The 20,710-nt window shown below is 44.3% G+C and overlaps 1 protein-coding gene across 4 annotated transcripts in view; it reads right to left on the bottom strand.

Moving 5' to 3' along the window:
• map3k7 (mitogen-activated protein kinase kinase kinase 7) overlaps nt 1-6,652 on the bottom strand; it is a 106,972-nt gene extending 100,320 nt beyond the window's left edge. For 2 of the 4 annotated variants that reach the window (XM_033021070.1, XM_033021071.1), the window contains exon 1: nt 6,325-6,652. In XM_033021070.1, coding sequence (XP_032876961.1) covers nt 6,325-6,402 — 78 coding nt within the window. In that variant the 5' untranslated portion in view covers nt 6,403-6,652. The remainder of the gene's footprint in view (nt 1-6,324) is intronic. The other 2 variants (XM_033021072.1, XM_033021073.1) reach the window with 2 other exon arrangements.
• Between the last annotated feature and the right edge of the window lie 14,058 nt (nt 6,653-20,710).

Genomic DNA, 20,710 nt, shown 5'->3' with positions numbered 1-20,710 from the left:
CATATCATTTCTTGATTGGTGAATGTTTAGTTTGTGACTTTATTTGAAGCAGAAATAATATGCGAATGCTTCTTTGAGCATAATTCCGACTGGTAACTATGCACTTTGTCCGAGCACATTATCGCACGCGTCATGCAAGCCATCTTAAATGACCAACTAAACTGTCATTTGGCAACCTTAAAAGCTGCCAAGGTTGCCCGGCTGGCAACAGGGAAAAAAAGGTTAAGCGAGAGCCCGGTTTATGGCCCCTCAAAGGAACCGCGTTCCCACCTGGTCGATGTCGGCGGCACTATCTATAGACGCAACCGTCAACACCTCCTTCCTGTGAAGGAACGGCGTCCGGCGCTCCAGGGTCCTGATGCCCCACCACTCAACTTTAAAGTGATTGCTGTTCCAGTTGTTCCAGCATCTGCCGCCGCCAGTCCAAATCACTCCCAGTGTCGGTCTGCCCCCACCTCCCCTGTTGTATCCGGTTCCCCGGTTTCCCCGCGACGGTCTTCCTTGGGTTCCCCTACGGTGCCCCCCCCAGAGCCAGCTGGGCTCACCAAACCGCGTCCTCACCTTTTCGGAGGAAAAGGTTGATGAGGCAGCTCCATACCGTAAGAGGAACGGGCAGGTTAGCAAGCCACCTGTTAGATATGGTGATTATGTTTAAGCCCATTATTATTAGATGTGGCGATTTGCGTTTAACATTTTATTTACTCGTTGCAGTAGTAATGCTTTATTTGTTTCTCATTTATACAAGATGAGATGTAGATTGGCTATTGCATGTTAGCCAACTAGAATGCTTATTAATTATAACTCCGCCTAATTATAACATTCATAGTGTAGACTCCTCCACTGACTGCCAGTAACAGCAGCAGTGTGAAAGTGATATGACCTGCTTGCAAGATCATGGCCTGAATAATAAAGATGCTTGTGCTTCAACCTGTGCGAGTTTGAGCTCTTTACAGTAACCTTAAATAGGGCAAATATGCTGAATGATTATCCAGGAGCTATTATTTTTCAGAGTAACTCATTGCATAAATATCTGCCTTTTGCATAAAATGATAAACTTGCGATACAATTTTGATTGGCTCTTGGACCCCCTAGACAATAATTGATTTCAACCAAATTTTGTTTGAGTGGTCCAATTAGGAAGTGGAACAAACTGAGGGTAGGTTGAAGTTCAATGCAAACATTTTAAAAATCATGGGGGTCCAGAAGCTCCCTAACCTGCATTAAGGAGGCAATTAAACACACTTGACCAATTACAAACACATGTGAAGCCATGTGTCCCAAACATTATGGTGCCCTGAAATGGGGGACTATGTATAAACACAGCTGTATTTTCTACATGGTGAAACCAAAATGTATAAAAATACCCTTTAATAAAATCTGACAATGTGCACTTTAACCACATTTTCTATTACAAATCTCTAATTGTGGAGTACAGAGGCAAATAAATAAATGATGGGCCTTTGTCCCAAACATTATGGAGGGCACTGTAAAGCCAGCAAAGTCCGATCAAGGATAGTCCAAGAGTCACCAATGAGGTAGATAATAGTTCAGCACTGCTCTCTGGTTGTCGTAAGATGATTCAATTGCCTGATAATAGCTGGGAAGAAACTGTCCCTGAATCTGGAGGGGCACATTATCACACTTTTATACCTTTTGCCTGATGGGAGAACGTAGAAGAATGAGTGGCCAGTGTGCGACTCATCCTTGATTACGCTGCTGGCCTTGCCGAGGCAGCGCGAGGTATAAATGGAATCAATAGAAGGGAAACACAAAATGCTGGAGTAACTCAGCGGGTCAGGCAGCATCTCTGGAGAGAAGGAATGGGTGACATATCAGGTCGAGATCTTCATCAATAGAGGGGAGTTTTCTTGTGGTCTTGGATGCAGCTGTTCCCAAACTAAGCTATGATGCATCCTGATAAAAGTTTTGTTTTTTTCTAAAAAATATACTTTCTTAAAGGGGACAGAGGTTTTAAAAACATGTTTTTTTGGTTTATATTTTTTGGTTAATATTTGGCTTTGGTTAAATATGTAAATGCAAAGATAAATTTCTTCAATTGAAAATTTTAATTTTCCATGTAAACAGATGACTGTTCTTTATGTATCTTAACCTGTCCATTGATTTTAATAAATCGCAATTTTGGAATGACCGCAAAGACAATCTGAACACATTGGAAAAAAAGATTATGAATTGGCACTGGTAGAAATTAATGGCTTTTAGCTAAAAGTACAAAGTGGAGTCACAAATACGATACTTTTTGTAATCAATTAGCAATATTATGAATAAAAAGTACCCCATCCCCGACTTCTTCTCGCATTCAAATTGTGTAATTTTAAAAGAACAATGTCAATATGGTAACAGAATCTACCACATGGTTTAAATGGTATTGAACAGAGAAAGTCAACAGACATGGAAGAAAAGGAACAGCAGATGCTGGAATCTTCAGCAAAGCACAAAACACTGAAAGAACTCCATTCACAGATGCTGCCTGATCTGCTGAATTCCAGGAGCACTTTGCATTTTAGTCACAAAAAAGACAAGTGTTAAATCTTACTAAGATCTATTCTACTTCAAATTAGTCGCGTTTTACTTTAGGAAATTATACTTAAACAGCCTCTGTTCTGGAACTTTATTATCATCTAAAATGACACAATATAAACATGGAAATTCTACTGGCTGTCTTAAACTCATTTATTCATCCAGGTTATTTTGCACCTCTTTTGTTCTACTGCAAATTTTAACCTCTAGATGGACAAAAGTACATGGGAATCAACATTACGTCTTCTGCCGTAGTCGACCATGTTTTTCTGACATTGGACTATTTGTGTATTTTGTATATATTTAATCAACATAAACTCTATAAACATACTAATTTGTTATATAAATTTACTATAGAATTAAGGAATTAGATAATTACTTTCTTGAACCAATTCATACTTCATTTTGCTCTGAGATACAGGACACTTCTGAAATTAATGATGAGATTGTATTCTTGTATATTGCAGTTCCTCATACTTAAAGTAGTATCAATATTGGTTAATATATATTTTGTATACTGAGAATACAGTTTGTGTAACATTGCACAATCTCTACCCTTCAATTCTATGCAGTCAGTTTGAAGAATAAAGTATCATATAACAATAACACAATGATGAGGCCATATTGCCCCTCAAACTGACTCATCACTCAAAAGACAGACTCAAATTCAGTTCCTTGTCCAATCCCTCTAATTTTCAATTCCCTTGTAATTAAAATTTACATCAACCTTGAATATGCATAATTATTCAGCATTCATGATCCTCTAGGTAGAGCACGGGAAACATTCAGAACCCTCAGTGAATTGCCTCCCGATCTCAGTATTGGTTAGGTAACTTTTTAATCCTGTGACTATATCCCTCAATTCTAACTTTTCCCTCCAAAGGAAACATCCTCGCTGCACCTACAACCCCAGTAAGTTTTCAATTAAATCCTCACTCACTCTTCCAAACTACAGAAACGATGGTCACAATCCCTTTCATCTTTCCTCATAGGACAATGTGTGGGATATCCCTCCCTCTGTCTCTACATCACACTCTTCTTCTTTCTTTCTCCCATCTTTTTGTCTCCTTTTCTCATCTACTCTTCGTCACTATCTCGACATGCTACGAACACCCCACCTCCCCTGCATCAGAAGAGATTTTGAAGATTATAGACCAAACGCACGCAAATGGGATTAGCTTACAGCCAAAGGGCCCATTTCCATGCTGCAGATCTTTATGACTATGAATCACTTGGCAGGCTTTGCACAACCTCTAAATCTTGTTTCCAGCTTTCTCCTTCTACGCCATCATCTGAGGAAATGTTCCAATCCAAAATATAATCTGCCCGTTCCACCTCAAATACTGCATGACCTGAGGAATTATTTCAGCGTTTTGTTTTTTGCTTAAGTTTCCAGCATCTGCAGCTCTTGTGTTTCAAGAAAGGTTCTCCATTTATGTCATTATCATATCAGAATGTTAGGATGATGCTAGAAAGGGAACGTTATATAAAAAGTCTACTTTGGCCAAACAATTATGAGACATTAATGAGGTGCGACTCTTCTAAAAATCTCTTGGTGAATATTAATGATTATATGTTAACTCAGCCAAATACAAAAAGGGAAAATTGGCTTTTCAAATAAGTACAGTTTTATGGGACATCAAGCCATTAAAATGCATTCAAAAAATGAATACCTGTGTATAAAAAGACCAAATGTTTAATCTTACCAGATGTTTGATTGAGAGTCAATGTTTCAGAATCAACTAGGATAATGGATTAGGGATAGGAAGTGAAACAGTCCAGGGCTCCTTTTCCCGATTGCAGTGCAGAGACCTCTACTGGAAGTCCTTATCAGATAAGCATTGGATTAGCCTTTGTAATATATTGCAGCAATACTAATTTTTAGATTAAGGCACCTCACCTCAGATTTGAAACTGTTGGAATCTTCAGATGTTTATTTGGCTCTCATATTTTTACTGGGTCAATTATATGTTAAGTTTTATCTAGGTGTTATAACATAAAAATATAGAACATAGAACTTTGTAGCACAGGAACAGACTATTTGGCACAACATGATGCCAATTAAACTAAACTCCTCAGTCTACACGCGATCCATTCCCTGTATATCCAAATTTCTATCTACAAGCCTCGCAAATGTCACAATCATATTTGCCTCCACCACCACCTTTGGTAGTGTATTCCAGGCACCTACCATATCTCGTGTGAAATAAACTTGTCCTGCACTTCTCGTTCAAGGTTTGCCCTCTGAACTTGCCCTCTAGTCTTTGACATTCCCACCGTGGGAAAATTGTTTTGACTGTCTATGGACTTGGACCCCAAGATCCTTATGTACATCAATGTTGGCGTTTCAGGGAAAACAATCGAAGTTTATCCAATCTCTCCCGATAACAACCTCTAATCCAGGCAGTTTTCTGATAAACCTCTTCTATATTCTCTCCAAAGTTGCCACATCCTTCCTTCACTATTATTTTCACTAGGTCACAATAGACAGTTCTCTGCAAAAAACTGAAGCATAGTTCAAAATTTGGTATTGATCGTTACACCCAAATGATAAAGTACCACGATTCAGTTAGATGCCTCCTTTATTTTATTTAACCCAATTAATAAATGTAGTGCCTGAGGCGCATGCTGATACATTCTAAATATACAATAAAGGTGCAATTTACAGAGGCTAAGTGCACTTGATGCTCTCATTACCCTAGAAGGAATTAAACTAGGGTTCATTTACAAGTACCAAACTTAATCATAACAATAATACATTTCTAACTACACATTCAATATACTATACTGCATTCCAAATACAGGTATAATAACATCACATGAAAAGGACAACTTTAAAGCATTAAAAATAAATAAACTTGCAGCTGCTAAAAACCTCAAATAAAAACAGAGAGGAGGAGATGCTCAACAGGTCAGATGTTATCCAAGGATCGAGATTCTAAGTAAATGCCTTAGCTTGATGACTTATTGCTCAACTTGTTCTGGCCCTAAACATTGACACTGGTTGTCACAATAGATGCTGCTTGACCTCAGTAAGTCAAGGCTTCTTGGGCTTTATTTCATACAATTTAGATATTTACATATCACTTCTTCAATTATTTAAACAAGGTAAAAATGTTAATAAGATGATTTGATTTAACAGTTGATACTGAACATTTTTGGATACCTCTAAGTTATTAGAATGTATCCAACTTTAAAACTAAAGTTTACGACTTCTTGACAAGTCTTTTGTCTTGCATACAGCTTAATGACAACGCACATAAAACACATCATTACTATATAAACTTTTGGCTTGGACAACCAATAGTTACAAAATAGTTTTGAAATCATATTGGAAACACTTGAACATAATGATAATTATTCCCGTGATAAAAAGCGTGGAAGAAAATACAGCAAAATAAAGTGTGCCCCACCAGGCCAGTTCCAACTTTAAAGATACTTATATACCTTATTAATGACGTGGGGATGAAAACAACCATTAAAACAAAAACACTGCTTAAAACAACGGCCATACAATGAAACTCTTCCAACTATTGCAGTGCACTGTAATGGAATGAGATGACCAGATCAAGCAACACAAAATTACACAAGGACAGGATGTACCTTTCCAACCTGTTTACAAACTGATTAAAATGTTCATCGCTGGACTTTACCCGTTTCCTTATTCTCCTCAAAAGGACAGGCCAGGGGCTGGGACGGGCGTGCAGCAGGGGTTGCCCTGGCCTGCCCACCTCCGTTGCCTGCCTGCCTGTCTGTGGCCCTCACTGTGTCCCCGGACTCTCTTACCTCCTCCACATCGATCTCGTTGTAGTCGATCTCCTCGAAATGCAACGCCTGCGGGGCATCGATGATCTCGGCCGACATCCCTGCTTGGGGAGACGGGGATCGGGTCGGGGCGCAGGCCGCCCGCCAGCCCGGCCGCCCTCCCACCTGCCCTGCCTGCCTGCCCCTGGTGCTGCCGCACTCAGCTGCGCGGGCCCGGCGCCGCTGCGAGTGGCGGTGGTTGTCGACACCGGATGGCGGTTGCTGCGGTTGCTGCAGCGCTCCGGTCGCTCCCACCGGCTTCACCCGGCATTTCCGGGGTTAATCCGGCTCGCAAACATCCGGGCACCGCCGCCGGCTGCCGGAACTGACGTACTTCGCTCGGGCACAGGTCGAACCAGTCAGAGCGAGGGAGATGCGCCTGCGCCGGGTTGCCGACCGATGGAGGGAGGTGCGCACGCGCCGGAGTTAGTCGCCGGCAGGTGGAGGGAGGCGCGCACGCGCCGGATGCCGGCAGGGGTTGTTGGTGCGCGTGCGCCGGCTCGGTGCGTGTGGAGTCTGAGTGAGTGAGGCGTGTCTGCGCCTGCGCCGGGTGCGCTTGCGCCTGCGCCGGGCGCCGGCAGGCGGAATAAGGTGCGCCTGCGCCAGTGCGGTTTGAATTTTGCGCGGCAACTGAACGGGAGCCGGCGGAATCCGGGAGCTGCTCGCTGGTAATTTGATGGTGGAAACATTCTGCAGGTCGGGCAGCGTCTGGGGCATCGAACGGACCGATACGTTTTGGATTGGGACCGTTTAGATTTATTATTATCCCTGTACTGAGATACTGTGAAAAGCTTTGTTTTGTGTACTACCCAACCAGATGTACAATAAAGTCAAACTCAAACAATGTAGCACATCGTTTTCCAAAGACAAAGTCCAACGTGGAAGGACCATTGTGAAACTGTTCCTGAGTCTGGTGGTATGCGTTTCCATGCTTCTATATTTTGTGCCGGATGGGAGCAGGGATAAGAAAGAATGACTATTTCTGGCAGCCTTGGGAAGAGCTGCTTCCAAACCAAGTTCTCATGCAACCCAACAGTATGCTTTCTATGACACAGAGATTTGTAAAACAAACTGGATACATGACAAATTTCCTCAGTCTCCTCAACAAGTTGCATCAACGTGGTTGGTCCACAACAGATCGGTGGTAATAATGCGAAGGAACTTGAAGTTCTCAACGATTTTCACTTTGACACCATTGATGCTGAATGAATGAATGAATACGTTTATTGGCCAAGTATATTCACGTACAAGGAATTTGCCTTCGTGCTCTGCCCGCAAGTGACAACATGACATACAGTGACTGTTAGGAATGACACATAAAACATGAAACATTAATAATAAAACATCGATTAAGCATGTGAATTAAATAAAATACCAGAGCAAAAGGAGGCTACAGATTTTTTGTTATTGAATAGAGCTACTACTCGTGGCAAAACGCTCTTTTTATGCCTGGCTGTGGCAGCTTTGACAGTCCGGAATTGCCTTCCAAAGGGAAGATTCAAAGAGTTTGGGGCCAGGGTGAGAGGGGACAGAGATGATCTTACCCGCTCGCTTCCTGGCCCTTGCAGTGTACAGTTTGTCAATGGAGGGAAGGTTGCAGCCAATAACCTCAGCTGCTCGGACAATTTGCTTGGATGTCGTGCTTGGTGGCTGAGCCAAACCAGACCATGATGGAGAAGGTGAGGACAGACTCTATAATGGCCTTATAGAAATGGACCATCATTGCCTGTGGTAGATTGTGCTTCCTCAGTTGCCGCAGGAAGTACATCCAAATAATGCATTTACAACACCTTGGTGTTTCTCTGCAGAGTCTAGCAATGTAACAAAATTTTGAGATTTTAAAAATCAAGTCTGCAATTTATCCCATCAGATAAAGCATAAAAAGAAGTTTAATTTGACACCTAATTCACTTTCATATCTTCAGTATTAAAAAAGTTATGTCCATTTTCATACTCGGAAATTAGCATCTTGTTCCCTATTGATTTTCCATTGACAACACAAAAGCTGTGATCGAGGACAGTCTAAAGCCCATAACTTTATTAAATATTAAGAGAACTGAAAGAAATTTTCAGTTATTATAGATTGAAGCATTCTGAGACAAATATTAAACAATCTTACTTGGATGACCTGAAATTAAAGCATATAATTAGTTAGTTACCCAATTGTAGCTAATTCCAAAATTCAATTACTAGATCTAAACATCTATCCATTTCTTAAGGAAAGATTAACATTTTTATATAGCCTAAGTGTCCAAAGAACATTCAGACAAGAATTCACAATAAAACATGATTTTTAAATCTCATTGACATTAATTTATAGGCCAAATGGAAGGAATTTAGTGTTCAATTGCTGTAAATTAATGGCCATTTAAATCAGCTTTCGAGTGGGCTCGTGTGGAACGCGATGGTTTGGAATGTTCCCATTGCGGTGAATTTGTACCCCATATGCCCAGAAAAATACTGCAGGATTTAATGGGCCCCCAAATCAGCTACTCGCAACATAAAATGTTGTATAAAGGGATCTTAAGAAGCGCTTTTTAACGTAAAAATAAACAGCCTACCTTGCATTGTCCCCTACAAGAGATCCGGCCCGTTGGCGGCGGTCGCGGGTTTAGAGGATGATTTTTAACCTACTATAACAATTAAATAAACCAATATAGTTTAAAAATAGCTGCAGCGAACTAATGTCGCAGCGATTTTTCGTCAGCAACTAAGTAGGCTGAACAACCTCGATTTGAATAGCCGAGAGAAAATCGCGTTTTAAACCCGCCCCCCTCTCAAAGGCGCCAAAATCGCTCACACGGGCAGCGACAGACCTGCAGCGACGCTGAAGGTATGTTTTGCAACATACCTACAGAGTCCCCATACATTTTATCAATTGGGAGGACATCTGGACCTCACCTTATCTGATGTATTGATCTGGGACCTAGACTTCCTGTCACCAGCTCGCAGCTTGGGGCTTCTTACAGAAAAAGGCTAACAGGCCTTGTAGATGCATAAATCCTTTACTTTATTGTAACTCTGTTTTGGCCAAGATTTACATTCCCCCCTTTTATCATATGATAATCCATCATCAATGATAATCAAAGTACAATAGTGACTGTTTCATTCTAACAAATATCTTAACAAAAAGATGCTGATGTATTTCCCAGAATCTCATCAAGCTTCCCGCGTTTTCGTGGGCATAGCTTCATGATTTCCGTCGGATGAGTTTTCATGGGCGCAAATCCCCTCCATTCATATTGATGTAATCTGTGCTTGATCCAAAGCAGGGCTCTCGCTTAAATTTTTTTCCCTGTTGCCAGCCGGGCAACCTTGGCAGCTTTTTAGGTTGCCAAATGACAGTTTAGGTGGTCATTTAAGATGGCTTCCATGACGCGTGCTCGGACGAAGTGCGTAGTTACCAGTCGGAATTATGCTCAATGAAGCATTCACATATTATTTCTGCTTCAAATAAAGTCACAAACTAACATATTCACCAATCAAGACATGATATATACCACAATGACATGCAGCAAAATTATAATACAGTATCGCAACTCTTTATATACATTGCAATTAATGCAATTTTTATTATTTCTTTCCACTTCCAAACAAAAATGTGGTTGGATTATTCAGCGTATGATTAACCTGTGTCAATAAATCCTGGACCTTGATAATATATATGCTTAACCATGCACACTACAGATTGATGCAAACATGTTTTCTGTGAAGGACCAAATATTATCATAACATGGCCATAGCATGGATCGTTATTGCTTATGGTACAGAAACACTCTCGCTTCCCACATACAATACAATACAATACAATACAATACCGTTTATTTGTCATTTGAACCTCACATGAAGTTCAAACAAAATTTGGTTTCTGCAGTCATACAACAAGAAAAGAACCAAGATACACACTAACACAATTTGCACAAACATCCATCACAGTGAATCTCCTCCTCACTGTGATGGAAGGCAAAGTCTTGTCTCTCCCCTGCTCTCCATTCTTCTCCCGATGTCAAAGTCAAATTCAAAGCACCCGGCGGGCGCTAGCAAGTCCCGCGGCCATTTAAAGCCGCGCCGGGCGATGTAAGGCCCTGCTCCGGGTCTTGATGTTGGAGCCCCTGGTGGGCGCTAGCAAGTCCCACGGCTGTTTAAGCCGCGCCGGGCGATGTATGGCCCCGCTCCAGGTCACTTTCAACCCCGCAATTCAGGCGGGAGAAGTTGCTGTTGCTGGTGTTCCGCAAAGTGGTCTCCCACCAGGGACCCGCGAGCTCCCGGTGTCACCATCCACCGGAGTCAGGTCGCAGCAGCGCGCCACCACAGCTCTCCACGCTCCAAAGCCGGCCAGCTCCACGATGGTAGGTCCGCAGCTCCGCCGGCTCCGTGACTTGAGCCCCCAGGTCGTTCCGGTTGGAGGCCGCTCCACGGTGCTAGGCCCCAACGGCAACGGAGACCCGACAGGGAAAAGGTCGGGTCCACGTACTGGGAAGAGATTTAAAAGTTTCTCCCACCCACCCCCCCGCCCCCCACACATACACAGTTAAAAACCCACTACAGACTATACCCTCAACGGGACAAAAAAATAAATAAAATACAGACGGACTGCAGAGGCCGCTGCGACGTCGGTCGCGCCGCCCACTATGGTGTAGAGATAGTTAACCAGAATGGTTTAAAAACAATGAACTGCACATACTTGTTTACAAAAAAGGACACAAAGTGCTGGAGTTATTCAGTGGGACAGGCAGCATCTCATGGAGAAGGAATGGGTGACGTTTCGCGTCGAGACTGAAGAAGGGTCTCGACCTGAAACGTTACCCATTCCTTCCATGTCTACTTCTCCATGTCGCAGCCTTGCCACAGGACGGGCAGGGGAAGGGACGCTCACCGTTGTGGGTACGCCGGTGCTGCCACAGGCTGGACATGCGGGCGAAACCCTTGCCACACTCAGCGCACACAAAGGGTCTCTCTCTCGTGTGTATCTGCTGGTGCTCCTGCAGCCCCCGTGCGCTCTAGAAACGCTTGCCGCAGTGGGAGCAGCTGATCACCCGCGTGGATCCGCCGGTGCTGCCGCAACCCCCGCGAGCTGTCAAACGCCTCACCGCAGTACGGGCAGTCGTAGGGCTGGCCACTAGTGTGCACGTGCTCGTGAGACAGGGCGTGGGAGGCCATTGCAAATTGCTCTTCACACACCAGGCTGGGGACAGGATGGTCGTCGGCGTGCCACCGCTGGTGGGACAGCAGCCTGGAGGAGCGGGTGACGCCCTTGCCGCACTGGTCTCAGGTGAAGGGGCGCTCACTGATGTGAGTGTGCTGGTGCTCCACTAGCCTGTCGGAGCGGGCGAAGCCCTTGCCGCCGTCGCTGCAGATGTAGGGCAGCTCCCCGGTGTGCAGGCGCCTGTGCACATTCAGTTCCGTGAACGACTTGAAGCCTTTGCCGCAGTCCGAGCAGGTGAAGGGCCGCTCACTGCTGTGCACCCGCCGGTGGTTCTTCAGCTCATGCGTCGTCTTGAAGCTCTTGCCGCAGTCGGAGCAGGTGAAGGGTCGCTCATCGCTGTGCACCCACCGGTGGTTCTTCAGCTGGTCTGCCCTCTTGAAGTCCTTGCCGCAGTCAGAGCAACCGAAGGGCCTGTGGAAAGGACGGTCGCCAGTATGCACCCGCTGGTGGGACAGCAGAAAGGTGGAGCAGGTAAAGCCCTTGCCGCACTGGGCGCAAGTGTAGGGGCGCTCGTTGGTGTGGGTGAGCTGGTGCGCCTGCAGATTGTTGGAGCGGGTGAAGCCCTTGCCGCAGTCGCTGCAGGTGTAGGGCCGCTCCCCGGTGTGCAGGCGCCTGTGCATCAACAAGTCCAGCGACGACTTGAAGCCTTTGCCGCAGTCGGAGCAGGTGAAGGGCCGCTCACTGCTGTGCACCCGCTGGTGCCGCTGTAGCCCCGACAAGCAGGCAAAGCCCTTGCCGCAGGTGGAGCAGACATAGGGCTTCTCGCCCGTGTGCACCCGCCGGTGCTGCCGTAGCCCAGACAACCAGGCAAAGTTCTTGCCACAGGTGGAGCAGCCATAGGGCTTCTCGCCCGTGTGCACGCGCCGGTGGCTCTTCACCTCATGCGCCGTCGTGAAGTTCTTGCCGCAGTCGGAGCAGTCCACAATTTATCCACAACTAAATATACAGGTTGCAAGGAATTTTCTAAAGGCATTTTATGATAATAGCTGCCGCATCCTGAACGCTGATCATTTCTCCAGCTTTGAACATCAACTAATTATAGTTGGTCTAATCTGTCCACTTTTGATTGTTCTTGTGTATCGCCCACCAAAAATGTATAAGGACTTTATCACACAATTTGCTGATCTTATCGCTAGCTTGTTGCCCAAATTTGACCAGGTCCTGATTCTTGGTGATTTTAACATTCATGTCTGCTCTCTCACTAAGCCTCTTGTGAGTGAATTAATAAACCTGGTTGAGTCCTTCAATCTGACTCTACTTACCACTGGACGCACGCACAAGCTTGGCCATACACTCGACCTGGTGCTATCGTCTGGTCTCACAATTTGTAACATAAAAATTATTGATGCCTGTCTATCAGATCATAGTGCAATTATATTCGATGCATCTCTCCCTTTCTCTCTCAAAATCCCATCTCCCTGCACGCAACTCCCGCTACGTAAACTCTTTGACTGTCAGTAAGTTCTCTGATAGCCAGCATCCTCTCTATCATCAACAGTTCTCTGGCCACTAACACTGTTCCAACCTGCTTCAAGCACGCGGTGGTCCAGCCCCTCCTGAAAAAACCTAACCTAGACCCCACCTTGTCTAGCAACTACAGACCTATTTCCAAACTGCCTTTCCTTTCAAAAGTCCTTGAAAAGGTAATTTTAAATCAACTAATGCCTTACCTACACCAAAATACCATCCAGGAAATTTTCCAATCAGGTTTCAGGGCCCACCACAGCACAGAGTCTGCCTTGTTGAAGGCACATAACGGCCTGCTTCTCGCCATTGACTCCGGCCACTGTGCAATCCTGCTCCTTCTCGACCTCAGCGCAGCATTTAATACAGTGGACCACACCATCCTAATTGACCATCTCCGGTACGGGGTTGGTATTGATGGCACTGCCCTGAGCTGGTTCGTCTCCTACCCCAAAGATAGGAGTTTCTCTAAACATAGGCAACTCTTTCTCCTCCCCAGCTAGCCTTTGCTGCGGGGTTCCTCAAGGCTCCATCCTAGGCCCCATTCTCTTCTCCCTGTATATGTTCCCCTAAGGCCAAGTCATTCAAAGACACGGCATTTCCTTCCACTACTATGCAGATGATACACAGCTCTATCTCCCCCTGAAACCCAACAACCGATCAAACCCTACTCGGCCCCTCGGACTCCATCAAAACGATAGCAGGCAGCCTTGGAAGCCTTACCCCCTTACTCAAACCTCACGTCAAAAACCTTGGCGTGGTATTTGACTCCGCATTGAAGTTTGACAAACAAGTCAATGCCGTGGTAAATGCTAGCTTCTTCCAGCTTTGCACGATAGCGAAAATAAAACCATTCCTCTAATTTGATGACCTTGAAAAGATCATTCACTCATTTATCTCCTCCCGCCTTGATTACTGCAACTCCCTCTACACTGGCATCAGCAAATCATCCCTGTCCTGCCTGCAATTGGTCCAAAACGCCGCAGCGAGACTTCTGACGGGCACCCGAAAAAGGGACCACATCACCCTGATTCTGGCCTCTCTCCACTGGCTCCCTGTGCGGTTCAGAATCAATTTCAAGCTCCCCCTTTATGTATACAAAGCCCTTAACGGGCTTGCCCCCACCTACATCAAAAATCTACTAACCCACCATACTACCTCCAGGTCCCTCAGGTCGGCCGACTTGGTATAAGCTCAGGGACAACCGCGCTTTTGCGGTTGCAGCACCTGGACTATGGAACAGCATCCCTCTTCCCATCAGAACTGCCCCCTCCATCAACTCTTTTAAGTCTAGACTTAAAACTTATTTCTACTCACAAGCGTTTCTTGAGGTCCTCTGAGGGAGCGCTGTATGTATGTATTTATGTATGTATTGTTAGATCTATGTACGTACCACGTTAGTACCTGCACTGATGTAAAACACTTTGGTCAACAAAAGTTGTTTTTAAATGTGCTATAGAAATAAAATTGACTTGACTTGACTTATTCTTAAACAGTGGCCCCTGGTTCGGGACTCCCCCAACATCGTGAACATTTATTACACTTTTATAGATCATCGGGAGAAGGGATGTGATTGGAGTGTCGCTGGTCAAGTCGAGGAAGGGATGTTCATTTTGGAGATAGTGACCATAACTATATTTAAGTGGCTAAGGAAAAGGAAACGCAATGGAGGTAAAATGGGGAAGGCCAATGTAATGAGAGTGTTGGCAAAGGAATGTTGGAAGCATCTATCTGCACTGTAGGAAACATTCAAAGGAGAATAACAGGATCAGAGAATAATGCAGTACAAGGAAAGGCCCTTTGGTCCACCATGTCTGTGCCAACTATGATACCAAACTAAAGTAATCCCATCTGTCCGCACATGATATATATCCCTGAAACCCCGCATACTCATGTGCCTGCGTAAGGCCTTATTAATATCACTACGATATCTGCTTCTACCAATCTCACCAGTGCACACCAACCACTCTCTGTAAAAAGAAACGAAAGTTGCCTCATAGATATCCTTTAAGCCTTCCTCCGCTCACTCTAAAGCTATGGCCCTTGGTATGTGGTATTTTCATCGTCGGGAGAAAGACTCTGACCATCTACCATATCTGTCTGTTGACCATCCAGATCGGTGATGTCAGTTGTGCAATCGTCGTTGGTAAGGATGTGCAATCCATCCTCTCCGTCCCAGGGCTCAAAGTCCAATGACACAAAACATTATGACTCATACCTCTGTCTGCAGCAGATGGCCAGGTCTTTCATGCATTGCTGAACTGCCCACATTGCACTGCTGAACTGCCTTAATGGTCACCGTATCACCCTGTTATTTTCCTTTTCCCAGTCTTCCAGAGCTGGTCAAAGTCACAGGGTGTGGCTGCTTTTGGGTGCAAATGGCTTTTTGAGCCACCCTATATATAAATCTACCCAATCCATGCCTCTCACTTTCTAAACTTCTATCAAATATAATCAGAAAACTAATAAACCTACAATATCATGAAGGCAGGGTCTCAAAGAACAAAGGGACCTTGGATTACAAGTCAATAGATCCTTAAATGTAGCAAGCCAGGTAAATAATGTGGTTTAGAAGGCATATTGGATTCTGACCTTCATTAGTCATGGCATTGATACAGAAATAGAAAGTGTTATGTTCCAAGTTTATAAAACCTATTCAAACTTCCAACTAAAGTATTGCATGCAGTCCTGGTCAACAAGGTACAGGATGGGTTTGATGTTATTGGAGAGGGTACAAAGGAGATATACAAGGTCGTTGCTTGAGATGGTGCAGTTCAATTCTGAAGAGATTTTGGAGAAGCTAGTGTCTGTCTTCCTTGGAGTGAGGAGGTTAAAAGGGGGCGTGTATGAGGTATATAAAATTGAAGGCTATAAATATGGTACACTGCAAGAAACAATTCCTTATGTCAGAGATAGGTAAAATTAGCGGACATGGTTATAAGGTAAAAGTGAAGCTTAGAGTTCTGACCTTCATCACCCATAAAGTGGTAAGTACCTGTATTGCCCTGCCTGAAAGTGTGATTAAAGCTGGATTAATGACTGCAATTACGTATCAAGATGAGCACATGAACTGCCTAGGCATAGAGGGCTATGGACCAAGTATTGGGAGTTGGGATTTATATGAAGGGTGCCCACTGATCAGTGTGGACAAATTGGGCTGTATAATTCTAACTAGTAAAGTGGCAAAATTGGATAAATTGGGACAAGCAGAAAGATCACATTGCTTTCTTGCAACTCTCATCTCAAAGTTACACATAGTGCGTCGGTCATTGGGGTTATCTTGATTTTCTTTCTCCAAACCAAAATGGCTGTAACTTAAGAGAGAACTTATACATATTTCTGTTATGAAATATTTAGTTGCATATTTACCAGTTGCAAGCTGCTACCCTGGCTGATTTTATTCGGGATGCTTTGGTGGAAAATAATGCTTTGTGATGGTCTTCTCATTGTCCATCATCAAAAGGCATGGTTCCTTCCACTGGTGGTTATACTGCTATTGGTTTACTTGGTGAATAACAAAAAGGAGGATCAAAAGTCAGATTGCTAGCCTCCAGCTGTCCCTCCCATCCATTCTCTCATCATTGATAAACTGACAATCTGTACTTCCTTCAGCCTGATCCAAACCACAATCAGTGAAGGATTATCTCCAGAACCTCTCAATGTCGACCAATATAGATTTTATGGCAGACAGACTTAACTCAGCCATCACAGAGTAGAAGGGTGGACAGTGTATATTTCTTTAACAGACATTTGGAAGTTCCCAAATACAAAGATGGTTAATGTTCTGTTAAATTCTGAGAATGAGCAAGAAGATTGATAGTGCCTAAATTGAAAGAGTCAATCTCCAAGTCACAGGATTCTTAAATCAAGAGTTGTTTTGAGAAGCCACAGGTGGAAATTCAGGTTCTGTGAAATACACATAACTGCATAGTAGAATGACACTGGCATGAGATAAGGGACAAATCTGTATTATAAATTGCATGCATTACAATCAATAATGTGGTGCTAGTGGAAGGAGTGAATTATTAAGATGAAAGGTATTGGGGCTGATTGAGCAGGGAGTTTTGGGCTGTATGGTGTTACGCTTTGAATGTTGTTGGCGCTCTGGTCATCCAGGCATTTGGAGGGCCTTGCATCATATTCCTGACTTGGATTTGCATATCTTAAAAAGGCTTGGTGTAATTAGAATTAGAAGATAGGTTATTTGCCGAAAGTTGTGGAGTCTCTGATCACCTTTTGTCGTCATACAACTTTGTGTCTATTCTAGTTAAGTTGCTTGTCAGTATTGATCTTCAGGATGTTGACGTTTGAAAACTTGTCATTCACTGGCATTACTGCAAGCCAAGTCCATGTGGTTAGACTGTCTCATTGGAGTTGGTAATTTCAAAACTTGTTACTTGGCACATAAATGTCCAAATCATAATATTGCCCAGGTCATACAGTCATAGAGTGATACAGTGTGGAAACAGGCCCTTCGCCCCAACTTGCCCACACCAGCCAACGATGTCCCAGCTTCACTAGTCCCACTAGCCTGCACTTGGTCCATATCCCTCCAAACCTGTCCTATCCGTGTACCTGTCTAACAGTTTCTTAAACTATGGGATAGTCACAGCCTCAACTACCTCCTCTGGCAGCTTGTTCCATACACCCACCACCCTTTGTGTGGAAATGTTACCCCTTGGATTCCTACTAAATCTTTTCCCCTTCACCTTGAACCTATGTCCTCTGGTCCTCGATTCCCCTACTCTGGGCAAGAAAATCTGCATCTACCCGATCTATTCCTCTCATGATTTTGCACACCTCTATAAGAATCCCGCTCGTCCTCCTGCGCTCCATAGAATAGAGACCTAGCCGACATAACCTTTCCCTATAGCTCACACCCTCTAGTCCTGGCAACATCCTCATAAATCTTTTCTAAACCCTTTCAAACTTGACAATATCTTTCTTATAACATGGTGCCCAGAACTGAACCCAATATTCTAAATGCGGTCTCACCAACGTCGTATACAACTGCAACATGACCTCCCAACCTCTAGCCTCTCATGTGCCTCTGTCTTGTACGAGATCCCACCCCCTTGCCAATCTAGTTTAAACCTTCCTGTGTAGCATTAGCAAACCTGCCCGCTAGGATGATGGTCCTCCACCAGTTAAGGTGCCACCCGTCCCTTTTGTACAGGTCATCTCTGCCCCAGAAGAGATCCCAATGATCCAGAAATCAAAATCCCTGCCCCATCTCCTCAGCCACACATTAATTTCACCAATCTTCCTGTTCTTACCTTCACTAGCACGAGGTACTGGAAGCAATCCTGAGATCACTACTTATTTATAGATATTGTTTATGACACTTTATAAATATTTGTGTTTTGTTTTTTGTATGCTGTTTCACATTTGCTTTTTATTCTTTTATTCTGTCCGAAATAAATAACTAATAAATAAATAAATAAATAAATAAACTACCCTGAAGGTCCTGCTTTTCATTCTTTTACCCAATGCTGTAAACTCGTGTTGCAGAACCTCCTTCCTCTTCAGACCTATATCGTTTGTGCCAACATGCACAACAACCTCCGGCTGCTCCCCCTCATTCTTGAGGATGCCGTGCAGCCAGTCCGAGACGTCCTGGACCCTGGCACCAGGGAGGCAACACACCATCCTGAAGTCTCTGACTATTGAGTCCCCCACCACTACGGCTCTGCCTGCCGTCACTCTTCCTCGTTGAGCCTCAGCACTAGGGTTGGAGTCACAGCCCTGGCTGCCACTCAAACATGTCGTGTCTTCCGCTGCGACAGCTCCCTAGAAGGCGCACCTGTTTTCAATAGGTATAGCCACCGGGGGTTCATACACTCCGTGTTTACTTCTTTTCCTCGTTGTCCACCACCTTTTGCTCTTCCTGTATCCTTGGTGTGACAACCTCCCTGTAGGTCCAATCCAGGAAACTCGGTTTCGCGGATGGTCCCAAGGTCATCCAGCTGCTACTCCAGTTCCCTAACATGGTCCTTCAGGAGCTGTACCTGGACACAATTTCTGCAGGTGTAGTTTCAGAAGCACCTGACTTCCCACATCCTGCAGGAGAGACACTGTAACAACTTGCCTGCCATTACTTCCGTGGACCAAATCACAAAATACAAATGAAACACACTCAGGGTTGAGTGAAACCTATTCCCTTCTCTGTTGGCGATAGCCTCCTTCTGCACTGCAATATGTCACAAGTTTAAATATCGGACATGCAGAACTGATTCAAGTGTAGCCAAAGACTCACACTTTACCTCAACAAGGCTGCTCCCCTAGAGCGAACCCTACTTTTATTTGCTGATCAACTAACTGATTTACTAATTAACTAACTTACCAAGTCAAGTCAAGTCACATTTATTTATATAGCACATTTAAAAAACAACTCTCGTTGGCCAAAGTGCTTTACATTTGTTATAAGAATAGCACAACAAAACAAACGACATACATATGTGTTATGCCGTGAAGAGAGAGTGGACGCTGGCACGATTTGGTTGCCGCTGCTCCCTCTTCACACTGTGTTTTTGATTTTCTGTTTTTGGATTGAATCCTGTTTTTAATTTGTGTCTCTGTGATGTCTTTATTACTTGTTATATTCCGATTATATGTTATTCCGATATACTATGTAAGGTGTCCTTGAGATGTTTGAAAGGCGCCCATTAAATAAAATTTATTATTATTATTATTATACATATATACATGTAGCCCTCACTCAGAGGACGTCAGGAAAGGCTTGGGAGTATAGATAAGTCTTTAGTCTTGACTTAAAAGAGTCGATGGAGGGGGCAGTTCTGATGGGAAAGGGGATGCTGTTCCACAGTCTAGGGGCTGCAACCGCAAAGGCACGGTCGCCCCTGAGCTTATGCCTAGACCGTGGGATATTCAGCAACCCTAAGTCGGCCGATCTGAGGGGCCTGGAGGTGGAGTGGTGGGTGAGAAGACTTTTTATGTAGGTGGGGGCAAGCCCTTTGTAGGAGTATTTTGAAGTTTATACGGATCCGCACAGGGAGCCAGTGGAGAGAGGCCAGGATCGGGGTGATGTGGTCCCTTTTTCGGGTGCCCGTCAGGAGTCTCGCTGCGGCGTTTTGGACCAGTTGCAGGCGGGACAGGGAAGATTGGCTGATGCCAGTGTAAATGGAGTTGCAGTAATCTAGGCGGGAGGAGATGAATGTGTGGATGATCTTTTCCGGGTCATCAAACTGGAGGAATTGTTTTATTTTAGCTATCATCCGAAGCTGAAAGAAGCTAGCTTTTACCACGGCATTGATTTGTTTGTCAAATTTCAGTGCTAAGTCAAATATCACGCCAAGGTTTTTGACGTGAGGTTTGAGTAGTGGGGTAAGGCTTCCAAGGCTGCCTGCTATCATTTTGATTGAGTCCGAGGGGCCGAGCAGGATGACCTCAGACTTACTCTCGTTTAGTTGGAGGAAGTTCTGGGCCATCCAACACTTTATATCCTCGAGGCAGTGGGTAAGGTTAAACAAATTAGATTGGTTTTTGGGCTTCAGGGGGAGATAGAGATGGGTATCGTCTGCGTAGCAATGGAAGGAAATGCCATGCCTTTGAATGACTTGGCCTAAGGGGAGCATATACAGGGAGAAGAGAATGGGGCCAAGGATAGAACCTTGTGGAACCCCACAGCAGAGATTAGCTGGGGAGGAGAATGAGTTGCCTATGTTAGTCGAGAAACTCC

The sequence above is a fragment of the Amblyraja radiata genome, chromosome 5, assembly GCF_010909765.2.
Source record: "Amblyraja radiata isolate CabotCenter1 chromosome 5, sAmbRad1.1.pri, whole genome shotgun sequence".
Classification (NCBI taxonomy): Eukaryota; Metazoa; Chordata; class Chondrichthyes; order Rajiformes; family Rajidae; genus Amblyraja; species Amblyraja radiata.
The sequence above is the reverse complement of the archived record's forward strand: the minus strand, read 5'-3'. Positions and strand labels throughout refer to the sequence as shown.